General features: G+C 50.1%; 1 protein-coding gene across 1 annotated transcript; it reads right to left on the reverse strand.

Moving 5' to 3' along the window:
* Nucleotides 1–5,792: 5,792 nt before the first annotated feature.
* Nucleotides 5,793–13,312, reverse strand: PRDM13 (PR/SET domain 13). The gene is made up of 4 exons (XM_044236307.1): nucleotides 13,169–13,312; nucleotides 11,543–11,674; nucleotides 11,125–11,245; nucleotides 5,793–7,552 (listed from the first exon to the last, which is right to left on the reverse strand). The coding sequence occupies exons 1-4, from the start codon at nucleotides 13,310–13,312 to the stop codon at nucleotides 5,793–5,795; spliced, it is 2,157 nt and encodes a 718-aa protein (XP_044092242.1).
* Between the last annotated feature and the right edge of the window lie 3,831 nt (nucleotides 13,313–17,143).

Here is a 17,143-nt window from a genome sequence, read left to right on the forward strand (position 1 = left end):
CCACAGTTCAGCAATGTAACTTTAAATAATTCAGAAAGCATATCATATAGATCCTCTAATGTATTTTCTTTTCTCTATGTCTTCTTGGTTGCTAAGGCATTTCTTTCTCCAGCTTGCTGAAAATTACAAATAAGCTTATAAAATGTGACATGTTACATAGACTCATTTCTTATTGGATTGACTTTTAGCATACCTGAAAGCATTTTGTTGCTCACAGATGTGTTCTGCTATGGTCCAATGCACTCAAGTGAGCTTAAACCTGACCTGGTCGTGTCTTCATTTACCTTAAGGTGATAATTCAGGAATCAACTGCTCAGTGTCGAGTATAGAATCTTATCTTTCTGCCCGTTGTCAAGGATCTAATAAATAAATAGATAAATAAATAAATAAATATCTTTGACCTTCACTACGTTCTTATGTAAAGCCATCTGCTATTGCATTTCTCTTCACTATATTTCCTGTCACATAAGACATTTCCACCTGAGGCTTTTTACACAAATCGCTGGAATTGAGTGTCTCCCATTCAAATACACTTGCCATGGAACGTTGGATTTTAAATCAGTCTCTACTTAAATTCTCATAGGAACATTATGATACTGCCAACATTAAGAATAGGAAATGTGTATTTGCAGCCATTTCCTACAGTATACATAAGCATATATGGGTAGGAGGGAAAAAAAGGTAGACAATATTTATGATATTTGGATATCGAATAAGTTTCATTTTGTAATAAAATTTCCTCACTCTACATGAAAATGTTCCTCAATTCGTTTGATTCTAATTGCAAAAATCTGCCTTTTATGCTATCACGTTCATCTTTTTAATAAATCGTGCTTTACTTCTTCTATTCTTACATGAAATGCTGAAATTTAAACAAGAAAACATATTGCACTTGAAGTAAAATCAGTGTCCTTAAAGGATGTACATGCATACAAATAGTCCACCCAACCTTGGTTCCTTTTTTAAGGATCTCGAGACCGTTCTCAAGCCAAAGGATTTAACAAGTTGTCTGTCGTACAACTGGTTACACCTAATTTGAATTAAACTACAGTCGCAGATGACAGAAGCGCTCCTTTCATCTTTTGTAGGAAGGTCACCCAGCCCGGAGCGAGCGCCACGCTCCTTCTGGAACTAAACACGTGGGCCCAGACGTCTGTTGAGTCCTCCCCTTCACAGCTCACACCTGGGTGGTCAGGGGTCAAGTCTGACCTCCCGACGGCGCCAGCGCCTATGCAACCCCCCTCCCTTCCCTTTGGGGAGGCAGCAGATGGCGAGGGCGCCGCAGCGCTGGTGCCGCAGCTCCCCGCCACAGCAGGGCAGGGGCCCGTCAACAAGGACTAGTCAGGCGCCAGGAACTGCCTCCGCCTCCTGCAGCGCGCCGCAGGGGTAGGGGGTGGAAGGCGGGTCCCGCGTTTCTCTCCCCACCAGGGCTCCCAGACACTACACCTGAACGTGGCGAGACTCCCACACGTCTGCCCCAACCCAGAACCCAAACACCCCTGTTCCCAGGGAGAGCGAAGCCGTGAGCTGCAGGAGCGCCACACTCACTACCTTGACGCCGCGGCACCCACTCGGGCGGCCACACCGCCCGTGGGTCCGGGCTTCCCGGGAGGCCGCACCTGCCCAAACCTTCGCGCGACGCCAGCCTGCCACCAATAGCATCCCTGGGCTCCAAGGGATGAGCCAATGAGAGCGTTCGGACCGAAAGGGAGCAGCCAATCACTGGCCTCACGTCCCGGGCGTTCGGGCAGCCACACCACCAAACACTCCTTCCGCTCCCCTGAAGTTCAGGTCTAACCTGGAGCCCCGCGGCCACTCACCTCCTTCCCTCCAGTCTAGGCGGGAAATGAACTTTCCGCAGAGCAGAATGTTGAGGAATTAATTGCAACTCTTTCTGTGTGTTTCGCTCTCTGCTCGACACGGGACGGGAGATGTGCTCGCGCTCACCTCCTCCGCAGGCTTCTCCTTAAACTCACCGCACAGCCGTGCGTGTGAATTAGTGAAATTAGAAATTAGTGAAAACAGACGAAGAGCGTTTTTCCTGTTACTTAACCGCTATGAGGCGCTTGAACGGGTCGATGTCTGAGCTTAAAAGGGGAAGGTGACTTGAGAAGGGGTCTGACGAAATTTCTCTTTAGCCACAGTATGAAAGTCCTTTGTTTACTGAAGTTGGGGCGAGTTTGTCCCGGGCTAGAAGTGACCCAACAGGAGGGCGAAGTGCTAAGGCTTGTAAAAGGGCGTCAACCCTTATCTCGTTGGTCGATGTCTACAAAATGAAATAGAGTTGCTAGAGTTATTTTAATATTGTCTGAGAGCCTACTATATGCACCAGGCTTTATGCTAAGCAGTTAACCTGCATCAACTCATTCAATCCTCACAACCTCCCTATTGCTTATTTCAACCCGTTTTACAGATGAGGGAATTGAGGCAGTAGAGAGACAGGCCCAAGATACCAAGTAAGTAAGTGGGAGAGACAAGAACCAATGTCTGATTTGTTTAGATTAGAAAACATTTTAATGTTCAAATTTACTAAGGCCCAAACAACCTAGATACTTTTACTTCTAAAATATATAAATCCTCCCATCATTTTTTAATCTCTTTATGCAAAATATTTGGTTAAAATCTTGGAAACTTCCAGTGGCTTTAGCATAACCTTCAAAGTTAGTTGTGGTCATCAGGATGAGAAGGATGGAGTATTGGAGTCTGATAATGGGAGACAAAGGGATTGGAGATTAGAAGAAGCCATCTGAGAAACACTAATTCAACTGAGTCACTTAAATAAGCAGAATTAATTTTACCGATTGTACATCACTGATTTGACTTCAACATTAAAATAATCACATTCATCATATATGATAGTGTGCACATCCATGGAAAATATACAGGTTATTCAAGGCAACCTACGGAGAGTTACAAATGACCTGCTATTAAGAACCTTTTAAATCTATATTCAAGTTTCATTTTATATACTGAATTTTATTTTAATAACCTAGTCAATATTAATGTATAAAGGGGAAAAGAAGGCTGGGGATTTGTTGTTTTATTAAATCTTTATCAATTTTTAATGTATTTCCTTTGACCAAACTTTTTAATTTATTTCTCTAAAACAGTAGTTTTAAGACTTAGTAGTGAGCTAGGTAATGAAAGAAAGAAACAAGATTTTTACAGCAGATAAAATTTTCATGTGGGCGCCTGGGTGGCTCAGTAGGTTAAGCCGCTGCCTTCGGCTCAGGTCATGATCTCAGGGTCCTGGGATCGAGTCCCGAGTCGGGCTCTCTGCTCGGCAGGGAGCCTGCTTCCCTCTCTCTCTCTGCCTGCCTCTCCATCTACTTGTGATTTCTCTCTGTCAAATAAATAAATAAAATCTTTAAAAAAAAATTTTTCATGTTTAAATCTGGGCAGCCTTTCTCACTTTCCCTGAGGACTTACACAGTCTGATTGCAGGAAAGTTTTCCAATATTTCTTTGTAAGGATGGATTTTGTTTCAAGCAATAATTGCTTCGAAGGACAGGACTATGATTCTACATAGGCAGTGAGAAGTAAGTCCTGGGTGCCTAGAACAAGCTGAACAGGCAGAAGCTTGGGTTTACATCCAGTCTGTGTGTCAGGGCATCACTGAACCTAGTGCACCAAGCCCATGGTCATCTTCTGCAGGGAGGAAAGAACTGCAAATAGCATGAGGATTTGGCATAGAGTAGGCCCTCAGTAAGTGGCAGTTTCATTGTCACCATATATACATGTTAATACACACATAATTTTTTCTTCCTTTTTGAGCTTTCTTTTACAAAGCAAAACATTTTCTGGTCAGTAGATGCTAAAAACCTAAAATCCCCTCGATAAGTTTTCTCATAGGAAAAATGTCTTTTTGCTGATGAGCCCCTATAGAAGTCAGATACCTTCTCCCTCCCTCCACCCATGTCTCTTGCTGTGATGGGTTAGAAAAAGTCCCTGCCAGCCACCCAGGGACTGAGGACCTGGTCCCAACTGGGAGACAGCAGGGTGGTGATTGCTGCAGTACCCAGGATCCAGAAAATAAAAGTCATTTTTAACTGAGTCAAGTCATCAGGATCATATCCAGGTCATTTAGTGACCTACAAGAATCTTCCCACCAACCTCTGGGAAGAGCACTACAGACCTGGGCTCTTAGGGTACCTGACCTTAGTCAGGTTTGGTACACTTTGAGGTAACTTCAGTGAAATCCTCCCCTGAATATGGGGCTGGGGGGGGTGCATAGGAAAGGAAGAGGGTGCTTTCCAATTTTAGCGCACAGAAATCTATTTTTTATCATAGTCTTCCATTAGCTAGCATTAAATGTTTATATCCATAAATAAAGTCATTGTTTCTAATTCTGTTCTTCTCATTGTGGGCATCCCAGTGACCTTAAAGTGTGTATTTTCTCGACAGTAAAATGGGACACATACCAAAAGCACAAGATCATTGGAAAGAGTGCATGGAGAGAAGAAAGCTACACAGACCAGTAGATCAGTACCTCCTTTAGCATGTGTTGAATGAATGCTAAAGTGTATGAATCATAAAAAGCACTGCACAAGTTTCCCTCATTTGCATCCCAAGGAAAATCCCCTTGTCTAAACAGTTCATAATAAGAAATAATGATTCTACAGTTCTGTAAGTCTTTTTGATGAGGAATATGCATTTTTTTTCCTTGAAGGTCATTAGTTCTTTCCTAAACACGAAAACTCTTAGCATAATTAACAATGGTTTCAGAAAACAATTGCTTTGCCTGCTATCTGGGAGCCTGTGAAGTGCACATATTGAAAATGCTATATTTCCCTATTAAAACGCCACTTAACATTTATTTTATGAATAATCAAAGTCTTAGGAGTGTCCTATAATTCATTTTATTATGGAGTCTCCTCATAAATTGTTTTCAAATTAAACCCTCTTTAAAAGATCTACTGAAATCGTTAAGTGAAGAAACTCATTTGTATTTTATTTTTATTAAAGATTGCACAAACTGGAACCAAGACCAAAATACTGAATCCACTGTACATCATTCAGTGTAAAACAACATACATCACATTTGTACTCTACCAAATAAGACATTTTCCTTAAAATTATATATTGCGTGCTTTTAGATTCATGCTTTAGATAAAAATTTTACATTTGTCATTATTCTCTTATAAATAATTGCAACTTGACCAATTTGTACACCTGCTACCACTAGATAGTCAATACCGGAAGGCGTAGTCTTTGACCCGAGAACAGATGAAATGGAAACAAATGTATGGTTGTCACATCTACCGAACTGTGACTACTGTTTTGCCTATATCGTGAAATGCTAATGTAAAACACACACACACAAAGTCGTTTCAAAAGGCACAATTTCCTCCACAGAAAAGAACAATTTAAAAACACATGGCAATCAAAATTCGGCGCCCTCAAGGGCGCTGTGAAGTTCACATGAATGCGGTCTTAAACCTTGAGAGTAGACCTCCTGGGCGTTTCGTGGGAGTGCTTATCCGCCGAGTCCAAGAGCCTAGGATGCGCGGACACCCGCCGCCCTTGGGCGGCGCAGAAGGCCAGATTTTTTTATTTTTTTATTTTTATTTTATTTATTTATTTATTTATTTTTTTTTGAGACACTTCTAAACCTTTGCTCTGAGTTTAAGCAGCGGACCTGGAACCTCTCCCTCTTCCAAATTTGGGTAAAAACGGCTCTGTCAACCGGATCCTTCGTATCTCCTGGAGCTCCTCTTCTCCCAAAACAGAGCCACCCCCACCTTCTCATCTCTGTCCACGCCCCCCAAGCCCACCCTTCCCGAGCCGACTCGTTACGAGTTGCGCTCGCCGCCGCCTCTCGCTTCGGGGTCGCTCTGGTCGTCCGTGAAGCAGACGTCCACATCGCTGTCGTTGTCGCTCTTGGGCTCCCCGGCCTCCGGGAGGTAGTCAGGCTCTGCGCCTGGGCCCTCGCCCGCCTTGGCGAGCAGGTTTTGTCCGGGGTGGCGGGACTTGACGTGGCGCTCCAGGTCCCGGCGGCGCACCAGCACCTTGCCGCAGAACTCGCAGCGGTAGGGGGTGTTGCCCTCGGCGTGTAGACGGATGTGCTTGTTCAGATTGCTGGGGTCGCCGAAGGGCCGCAGGCACACTTTGCACTTGAGCGGCTTGTAGCCCGTGTGCGTCCGCATGTGAATCTTGAGCCCGTATTTGCGCGAGTACAGCTTGCCGCAGTAAAGACACAGGTGGCCGGTCTTGGGTTTGCCCGCGCCGCCACCTCCACTGCCGCCACCTCCAGGGCCACCCGTCGCCACGACGGCCGGTGGCAGCGTCCCCGCGTCCAGGCGGCCGCGGCTTTTCCCGGCCGCCATCTCCGACAGCTGCTGCGTGTGCATGGCGATCTCTCGGTCGATGCTCGCCAAGGAGCCCAGCTCCGCAGGGCTTAGAGCGGCTGCTGCCGCTGCCGCCGCCGCCGCCGCCGCAGGCCCGCTGAAGTAGGAGATGGACTCTGGGTACTTGAGCAGCCCGCCGAAGTGCAGTTTGAGCGGGTAATAAGCGGCGGCGGCCGGCGAGCCGTAGAGTAGCTCTCCGTTGTAGACGGTAAAAGCGGGCATGACGGCAGGCAGGTGGCTGCACTCGCCACCGGGGTAGGCTTTGAGCCCGCCCGCGTCGAGGGCCGGCAGCGCGCAGCGCTCGACGGGCAGCCCGGTCGCAGAGGGCAGCTGGGCGAAACGCGCTCCCGGCAGCGCAGCCGCGGCGGGCTGGGCGCGCTCCACATGCTTGAAGGCTGACGCCTCTTCCGGGGGGCCAGGGAGCAGAGGGAAGCCGCGCAGGCCCCCCGAACAGGGTAGGCCAGGCGGAGGCGGCGGGGGCGGTTCCCCCGCGAGAAGGCACTTAGAGGGGTGATGGTGGTGGTGCGCGTGGTGGTGATGGTGGTGGCCCGTGCTGCCCGCCGCGGGGTTCTCCCCGCTTCCGGGGCGCCCGCCCGCACGGCCCCCGCCCAGCAGCCTGCCTAAGGCCAGGCCGGACCCGGGTTTGCCGCCACCCTCTTCCCGGTAGGGGTCGCCGTGTGCGGCCGCCGCTGCCGCCCTGGCCAAGCCCGCCGGCTTAAAAGCGGAGCGCACGCCGGGGTAGAAGGCCAGGCCGCCGCCCCCCGCTGGGGAGCCGCCCACGAAGCCGAGGAAGTGGCCGTGTCCCCGGGAGGCCCCGCTCATGTCTAGGGCGCGGTCCGGCTGCTCCTTGCCCTTCTTGGACTGCCCCCACTTGGCCAGGGGCGGTGAAGGGGCGGAGGGCGCAGAAGAGGCCTCCCGCTTAATGCTCTCCCGCGCCCCGCAGGCCTGGAGGGGCGGCGGGGCGTGCGGGTGGGACCGCAGAGGGCCAGCGGGGGCGGCCGAGGCAAAGTCAGGCGCCGGGGGTTTTGGAGAGAAGTGAAGGCCATCCGCGGCCGGGGCAGCGCCTTGGCGAGCCGCGTGCTCGTGGTGCAGGTAGGCTCGGCTCCCGCCGCTGCTGAGCACGCAGTGGAAACGTAGGTGGGCCTTAAGGCTGTTGGGGTATCTAAACGTCCTCCAGCAGTACCAGCAAATGTAGCGCTCCTCCCCTAGGCGAGAAAGAGTAGGAAAGCGACCCAGTGAGAGGCGAACTAGCAAGAGAGAAAGAAAGCGCACCCAAGGCAAAGCCCAGATTTTGACCAGCGGTATAAGGAGAAACAGGAGTATTCTTGGTTACAGCGAAGAAGTGAGTTAGTTCGGTAGCCCCCGCAGCAAGGACCCAGAGAAGCCCCAAATGGCCAACTTTGTCAACATCTCCATCCTCTGGGATTACTCAAGAGGCCAAAGGGGTGACCTGTGCCTTTCCAACGAAGACTTCCTCCGGGCCATCCGAGCAAATCCTCGTTGGGAGGGCAGCGCTCAGGCAGACTGGCCGGGGAAGAGACCAGAACAGAGAGCAGCTGTTGCTTTAAATCAAGTGTTGAAGCTGTGCTGTGCCCGGGCCCATCTGTTGGCGTTTGCAGAATAGGTGGCGTATGTCAAGGAGTTTGGATAAACTGAACAAAGACCAATCTAATGGTCGTGAGCGCCTCATTACCAGGCGAGACAATATCTTGTATGTATGGGCCATATGTAATCATTCCTTTTCATAGAACAATGCCTTTTATGTCCACTACGCACCCTTCCCACCCCCTCCCTGCCTTAAACATTTTGCCTGAGGTTTTCCTGGAGCGTGACCAACTGAAGGACCACATAGGGACTATGATCTGCTATTCTTCAAAATTATTTGTATCTTTATTTCCTCTTTAACCCCATTTAATTTGATGAGAGAAAAGAAAAAGCCCTGTGTCCTGATATTCTAAAAACTGAAGGATGATGTTGCATTATCTTGTCAGTTGTTTCATCTGGAGTAATTAATTAACTCCTAGATAGCTATACAAATCTAAGCTTAATAATAAAGTTCTTGGGAAAGATAGCTTATATTTTATAAAATAAATGAATATATAGATAGATAGATACATGGAGATACTCAGCTTTTAATAAGTGTACAACTCTCTACCAGGAACGGTATACATGTTTTGGCATAAAGGTTTTTTTAAATATTATTAACATTACTTCTTTTAATTTTGCCAGGTTCTGGGAACACAATTAAGAGACACATGTACGAAACAGATTTTGATCACATGGTAGTTAATTTTCACTTAAAAAGGGCTCGTTACATCTGGACACAGAACAACAATCTTACAGTGGGTTTCTTTTTTAATGTTACAGTTGATTGATAACACTGAAGGGTGTTTGTGAGAAAGAAGTTAGTTGAGGCACAAGGAAGTACCCAAAATATGTCTGTCTCATTAAATTTAATGGAAAAGTTAAATTCCCTTCCCCCTTGTACACAAGCAGTTCAAACTTCTAAAACATCACTATAAAAACAACTGGAAGAAATTCCAGATCTTCCTCCCTTCTTGTATTTTACTTTTGGCTTTGCATAAAGCAAGTAGTCCCCCTAGATAACTAAGATGGAAGTTCAAGTAAGGATCTGTTTATTTTGGCTGAAGGCAAGGTAGAACAGAAAGCAAAAGGTGGGGAGAGGGGGAGGATTTGCCTCTGAGAACTTAACCTATTTGTTTATGGAAGACTTAGATAAAATAATTTCAATGTTTTTGCTACCTTGTATTGAGCAGCTTTCAAAATAAATCTTAGTTGGGGGGGTAGATTTCCTGGGTTCCCTTAATGGGTATGCTGATTTAATATCTTAAATAACCTCCCTTCTCTGAAGCTTCCTCTCATCACCCCTTTTTAAAGAAGGAGTTTTCAGAGGCTGCCCCAGAATGACTCTAGTCAGTTGCAAAGCCAAGAAAGCTTTATCCGTAAAACAAAGGGTTGGTACTTTATTTAAGCTTACCATGGAATTTAAACCCACTGGAGTTAGTCAATAATGGAAGAATAGCAGCCATCTCTACTTATTTCTTCCTCTTTTCAAGGGGTAAGCAAATGTGTTCCTGTTTCAATATGTTCCTTTTTCAGTTTATCCTAACCAACTGACATGTTCTCTGAATTCTGAAATCCAGCCTATGCCAAAAGTATCAGACACACTTCATAAGTGACGTTGCCTCATCTCCTTGGTGTAACCCTGAGGTTGCCAAGATTTCAAGCATTTCAAAGGTGGGGAAGTCAGTGTTCAAAATAACCCATGCATTCCCAAAAGGAAAATGGTGTCTATTCTGACATCAGTTGGCTGAAATGAAAACACAAGGGCCACCACTCAAACAAGTTGCTTTTGTACTATTTGAGAGTGCCTAAGGAGGGGTGTTCTGTGTAGAAATGTCTGGCCCCGAAAGGTCAGCAGCTGTTAGAATTGTCATGTGGTGGCTGATTTGAGAGTTCTCCACTACAGGGTTTTTATCATGTTTCTCTTTTACTGGAAGAAGTGGACAAGAGAATTTAATACAGTGTGATACAAGAAACAACCTAGGATAATGTTTTATGAATACTGTATGCACAGATCTACCCACAAGACAGTGGTACTTTGAAGCGAAGTGATTCATCCTTCCGAATAAACTTCATTCTGTCTTATTCATGAATGTTTCTTAATGCTCATATTTGTATTAATTTCTTTAACCCTATTTCTAAAGTGATGAGACTTAAGCAGGCAATTCAGAAGAGCACGTTAAAATATTTTACAGAATTCATTGTGTTGACTTTAAACATAACTGTGTCTTTAGGAGAAACTGCACACTAAAGCAGTTGTGAAGGAAAAAAGTCTTGGAAGCTTTGTGAATAAAAAGGGAGGTCTCAAGATCTTAACTATTTTAGCACCTCCCAGCTTTCTTTCACAGAAAGTGTTCTTCGGTGTTCTAGGGAAGGTTTGAAAATGTTCTTCTCTTTAGTCACTGCCCCTTAATTTGCATAAATCCACTCTTGGCTTTGGAAGGGATCAAATAAATCTGAGAAGAAACTGGGATACATCCCAGATTCAATTTAAGTAGGGAGGGGAAATGAATAAATACCATTTAAATGGTAGGGCCTCAGTACCCGCCAACTGACCAGCTGTAAGTACCGTAATGCTTTTAAAATGCTGTAAAAGTACATCACTCTCCTTCAAACCAGTGAAGAGAAGCCCCTCCACCTTCGAAAAGCATTCCGAGTCTGAGTTATGCTTTTTGGAGCTCATGATGTGATTAATAATATGTTGTCTTCTTTATTGATTCTTAATTGAGTAAATGATTGTCTCTGGGTATGTAATAGGAAAAGATGACCCCATGAAGTTCATAAAGAATATTTTGGGGGGCATCTGGGTGTGTCAGTAGGTTAATCACTCTCAAGGTCCTGAGATGGGAGCCCCATGTGGGGCTCCACACTCAGCGGGGAGTCTGGCTGAGGGTCTCTCTCTCAATCCTTCTACCCCTTGCCCCACTTTCTCTCTCTCAATCCTTCTACCCCTTGCCCCACTTTCTCTCTCTCAATAAATAAATCTTTTTTTAAAAAAAAAAAAAACAGTTTTTTCCCTGCAATCACGAGGCAGATTTTTGTCTCTTTTATCCTTTACTGTTGATTTTAAGGAGGTGGTGGTGACATTGCTTAGCGTGAATTCAGTTTTATACAGCTCAAGGGAAAGGCCCTGTCAATCCAGGGCTGGACTCTCACCCACCCAGCTGGCCAGAGGCCCTCTCAGACTTGGTACCTTTCTCGTCGTGTGTCGGAGTTGCAGTCGTGGGGATGTCAAACCACTGAGCTAGAGAGTTGGAATACCACACCGTCAGCTCCTCCCCTGGCTGGACATCTCGAAGCGCTCGGTAGAAAATCTGGGACACAAGGAACAGGACAGTTTGCTGTCATTTCCTGGGTAATCTGTCTAAACACATCTAAAAGGAAAGGTTGGAATGCTTGTTCTGACGCTGTGTGACCCTGGAAAATCTATAGGATCTCTCTGAACCTTATTTCCCTCGTTCTTCAAACGGGGAAAATAATAGTATCTACTTTACAAGGTTGTTGGGATATTTAAATGAGACCTCTAGCTAAAGCGCTTTGCTCCTGATATTGGTGGCCACCTCAGTAACGTTGGGTAGGTAGAATTGGCAGTGGGGGGAAGCCCACGGTACCTGTCCTCCTGGTAAGTCTGCAATAGCTTCCAGAGTCTGTTCCTGGGGGTTCCTGGCTGCCCGGATTAACCCTATCCATTCCAGAGGAGAGCCCCCCGACTCGTCCACCAGCTCCCCTCTCACCATGCGCACCTGCAACACAAGCAGTGGTCGTTCTTCCCCGCGCCACGGCCAGACCCACAACCCAGAGAAGTTTATCCAACACCCCACCGGACTCAGGAAAACGGTTGTGTTCACGGTGGCCAGACCGCTATGGGCTGCTAGGAGGAAGGTGATTCCTAGGACCCTTGCTTGAAGGAGGGAGAAGAGGCTGGCAAGTATGACAGTTCCCCCTCTACCCCCACCTCGGCGATACCAAGGTCGAGAGCATCCTCCCTGAGCGACTGGGGGTGTCTGATACCTAGACGTTCCCCACTCCCACCCTCACCCCAGTTCTTGCTCTTGCGGTTCTGAGAGCTGCCTGAATACCAGAGGAGAGACGATTTGAAGGCAGCCCCAGAACCCAGAGTTTCCTCCACCTTCTTCTCATGCCTCCCGACGCTCACTGCACAGCACCTAGGTGCCAAAGTGCCCGCAAGCCCGGTAGTGAAAGTGTGCGAACAAAGCATGGACAGCCGGCCATTTAAAAGCAATTAAAGCGCATTTAAAGAAGGCTCTAGACCGCCGAGGGTGGAGGGGGGCGGTGGGAGAATGATTACGTGAGGAGCCAGATGCAGGTCCCGCTGGCGGGGCGCCTGAGCAATTTCTTACATGAAAGCTCTCGGCAGAGACTAGGCAAACCTAAGGTCCTCCTTCCGCCGCCCCCACGGGACTCCTGCCTTCTTTTCCCGGTCGCTGTGAGCCGACACTTGTCTGCTGGGACGCCTCAGGGCGCGGGGCGGGGGGGTGCTTTAAAACCCCGCTGCGGTCAGAGGTCTGTCCGCCGCTCCAGAGTCCGAGCAGGCGGGCTGGCCCCGACGCCTCCCAGTTGCGACCCTGGACTCCCAGAGCCCGGCTGCGGGCGCGCTGACCCGGTGCCTCACGCGAATGGGCCCTTCTCGCCCTGGAAGCCCCAACTGGAGCCATCACCTGGCTCACCCTCTCTCCATTTACCCCAGCCCTCCAGCAGACATCCGCGGAGTGGAAAAATGGGGGGGGGGGGAGGCGCCTGGGAACTGAGAGATTCCCAAGGATTTCCCCCGCCCCCCAACACATGAAATTAAGGTAAATGCAAGCCTTAAAGTAGCGCGTTGAAGGGAAGAAGTTAAGAAAAGCCTTCAACGCCCCGCGCGTTGTGAAACAGAAAAGGCGAATTTGCAGAGAGGCCGGGCCCCGCCACGCCTCTGCGAACGAAACCCCGGAGTCTCGGGAAACCGTGGGTTCCGAGTGGTCCCGGCGCGTAAGGAGTCCCATGCACCCCACCGGGGGCTGTCCCCTCTCAGCCATGTTCTTTCCCCTCAGCTCGGCCCACGTCCAGCTCTCACTTAATACGACTTGCGGGGAATTACCAGAGTCCCCCGGGCCACCTGGCAGAACTGGCAGGTAACGACTCAACCATCCCTTTCCTCCACTTGCCCTATCTACCCCTGCCAGGGCCAGGGCAAAGGAAGGCGAAAGGCTGTGGGCGGAGGTCGGAATGGCTAATACCTTTTTCCTGGGCCCTGGTTCCCTGCGGTCTGACAGGTACTTGCCCAGCTTGAAGGTTCCGGGCACCGGCCCCAGGCGCAGGCCGGCCGGAATGCAGCAGTCCGCACTCACGCTGGTGGCCGGAGCGCGGGCTGCTCCGTGCATTGCTGCCGCCGCCGCCAGGCAGGCGCTCGGGTGCGCCGGGTCCTCCGCAGGGCTCGAGTGACAGTGCCCGAGCCGCGCGTGAGCCAGGGAACCGCACCCCGACGTGCGTCCTCCGCCCGCGGAGTGACGCGGGCGGGCATGCACTGCGCCTTTTCAATCGGGGCGGGCGCCTTTTGGCACCGCGAGCGCAAGGGCGCGGAGTTTGGTGAGAGAGTTGCTCTGCGGAGCAGCTGCAAAGTCCCACCCGAGAGGGTCACATGGAGTGGTTCCCTCAGCCCTCTGCATAATCGAGGCCTCTGAATGGCTGGCGCACAATGGTCCAGGCGACCTTCCCATTCCTAAAAATCCAATTTGTCAAGGGCGAAGAAAAGACGCTGGTGAATCAAAGGTCCGGCGGGACCATTAATCCTCAGCATGGGGTATTGTCCTCGAGACAGTTACGATATTTTAAGTGACAAATCCACTGTATAATTTCTCCATAAATTTTACTTCCTTTTATTGTTCTCCGACAAACCAGTTTTGGGAAATAAGTGACTACTTTAAGTCTACTTGGCTGATTCCTTTGAGCCTTGGTCTACTTCAAAGATTTTTAATTCTCTCCCCTTGGCTTTATTGTAAAGGAGATTAAACAAAGAGATGGGGACTGTTTGGAGGACTTGTTAACTTCTATTGATTTCTGGCGTGTGCCATACAGAAATTAGGCAGGTACTTGATGGGAAAACACCAGAAAATACCTACACTTTTTAAATAACGACCATATTACCATTTCAGGGGATTGGGTCCACGCCAGTCGTCTATTTAGAACCCCTTTTTCGTTCCTTATGTCCAGCTTCGCCCCGAAATATGAAGCGTCCGAACTAGTTTTGGTAGACGTGGTTCGTTGTGCACCACTGCTCTGGGGGCACCCCGGACCAGCACTTTCTCTGGGAATGGAAAGCGGCCTCAGGGCCATGGCTTTGCCGGCGAACCTATGCCCTTGTCCCCAGCAGAGGGTTGAAGAGGGGTGTGCTGATTGGGTCTTTTTTAAATCAGGTCTCCCTCACATGCCAACCGACCAACTCAAGCCCTGATTTGCTTTTACGTTTTAAACCTAGAGGAAATCCTTGGAGTTAACTTTTTTAAAAGGGGGGGGCAGTACTGTACCAAAGGTTGCGGGGGGGGGGTGGGCATTGGGAACTCCTACTTTGAGCCCAGTTCATGAACTATGAGAACATGCGTACTTCGGGATTTAAACCAGAGTGCCAGAATGCTCGTTTTCTTTTAAGGAAGACTCCAATTTGTGCAGAGACATTTCTTTTCATAAGATAGCTGAGTAATTGAGTTCATCAGATACTTGTGACAGTTCTTCCTGCACCTGCCTCGCTACGCTCATCGTGGGCGGCGCTCCTCAAACCCTACGGACCACAAAGCGGGCCCAACGCGGTATTCCGGGAGCGGCGTGAGAGGCTGTGGGTCTCTGGCGTGTGTTGGAGGCTCAAAGACTGTACACTTGGGCGGAGGACTCCCAGCAGCCACTACACCGAATTCTCCACTGGCCTCTGCCCACGAAGTTGTGGTTCTTAGGTCACTGGCCGGGGTGAAGGTGATTAACAGCCTCGGCCGGACGCAAGGTGGCGACACCGGTAACTCAGCGTTTGGTCTCCATCAGGCCCTCAAAAAAGCTCCGTGGCACCCCGCAATGGAGACCTGCGTTCACCATACTGGACACTGTTAGGAGCCTCGCGGTCCTTTAGTCTGGCATTCGAGACTCGGGGAAACGTCAGTGAATTACTTCAGAGCCTCATTCTTCTAATCCGTAAAATGGGAACAATAATGGAACTTCAGCTTCCACTCAGCGTTTCAATCGGGTTTTTTGCGAAGGTCAACAGCAATGATCTGTGTGTAGAGTGAGTGGCTCGCCCAGACTCGAGGTTTGCATAAGGGGGGAATCCAGGTCAGGTCAAGGGTCTCAAGTCTAACCATCTCCAGTCAAACGGTGCGGTAACACGTGGGTGGCGGGTCTGTGCTAACTCAAGGCCTGTATAGACCCGGCTGCTGGGGCGGGGAAGAGAGACGGGTCCGGGCGAGTCCGGGCGGCCACATTCTTCGGCCGCTCTAACCAGGCAGCCGCGCCATGCCCAGGGCCACTTTCTGAGGGAGCTGCCACCGATTTTTCCTCTCAAACCTCCAACTGCCCCTCTTCGTGCCGCGCGAAGGCTGCGCGAGCGACGGAGAGGAGGGAGCCTTTGATCCGTCGGCCCATGAATGGCAAAAGCCGGGGGAGGGGAGGAGGAGAGGAAGCCCCTCCGAAGAGTAGAGGGCAATAAATTTAAGCCATGAACATGTCCCTCTAACCTCTGGCCTGGCGACTCCGGGATGACACCCAGTTTAAATTACCAGCACTGCGAGCGGGAAGGGGCGAGCGCGGGGCCTGGGTTCGGGGCTCCTCCCCGGCCCTCCTTAATGAGTGAAAAAGCGTGAACGACACGCGAACAATTTTATCAATAGGACCATGTAAAGGCCGACTGTGAGGAAAGTTATTTATTAATATGGCCAATTGTGGCTGGTTCCCAGCCCCTCGAGAAGAAAGGGACTGCGCCAGAGGCATTCACACCAGCTCGCCGAGTTTTATTCTGTCCTGTGGCTCAGAGTTGAAGTTCCCCAAGTGAAATAAATTGTCCACAAAGGAGGAAAGGAACACATTTTCTTTTATTTTTTCTCCCCTAAAAAGCAAGGGTGAAACCAATCTAATGTGCCCAGTGGAGCAAGATGGGCCGTGAAAGGCTGGGTGTTAAAAGTAAAAGCGGGCTGTGCAGCAAATGGGATGGAAAATTAAATGAAATTAAATAGCTTGAACGGCCGTATTGTCCCTTATTAAAAAGACACATTAATTACATGGTCTCAGCCTTATTCAAAGACAATGTTGAGACTCAATCAAAACATTCCACTCGGCTTTTTTATGGACTTAAAATGGGCGTCCAGAGGCCCCGTTAAAGCGAAATCCCTTCTGTACGGAGGTGCGGGGCGAGGCGGGTTTGGGGGCGGTCCTGCCCACTGCCCACCGCGGAACTGCGCGGACACAACTCCCTCCGCGTAACCGGTTGCGGGTAAGGAGGCGAGGCGACTGAGAGCAGCAGCCCGCGGGTGGGGCGGGCAGCAGAGAGCTAACTACCCCCACTGCGTTGCTTCCAGACCCGGCTGTGTTAGGGGGGCGGTCTCCGCCCGCGCCGCGCGCCATCCCAGAGCGGAGTTGGAAATGCTGCCGGCGCCCAGCACGTGTGACCCGGCTGGGCTCCGCCTAGTAGAGGCCCTACAGCCCTTGAGCGCTGGTTTAGCCGCTCTATTCCGAACACCCTTCTGCAGAGCTGGGGGTGGCCGGGGCGCAAAGCCCTTGGGCTTCGGGTCCCCAGGGGGGGCAGATTCGGCAGCATCCTGAGACCCTCTCTGCCTTGAGGCCCCGGGTGTTTGGAGAGTCGCCCGCCCCAACCCTGGCCGGCTCGCAGAGTCTCGAATCCCAGGATGGAGGGAGCTGCCCGGGGTCAGGAACCAATGGCGAGGACGCGGGGCAGATAGAGCCCCGGAGACTCCGCGGAGTTGGGGCTTGAGGTGACCCGGGCTGCGGCCCCCGAGGGTGTCTGCCCCGGCCCGGCCGGCGGGTCAGCGCGGACCAGCTGCGCGGCCCCCGAGGCGCGGGTGGGACATTAAGGCCGGGTCTGAATAGGGCGGCGGCGACGGGCTCTGGGAACGCCACCAGATGACACGCAGGCGACGGGGCCATTTTCTCCTTAATTGCGAGACCGGTGGGTGCGCCGCGGCCGGTAGACTCCAAACGCACAGCCAGGACGCAGCCCG

The sequence above is a fragment of the Neovison vison genome, chromosome 1, assembly GCF_020171115.1.
Source record: "Neovison vison isolate M4711 chromosome 1, ASM_NN_V1, whole genome shotgun sequence".
In the NCBI taxonomy this organism is placed as follows: Eukaryota; Metazoa; Chordata; class Mammalia; order Carnivora; family Mustelidae; genus Neogale; species Neogale vison.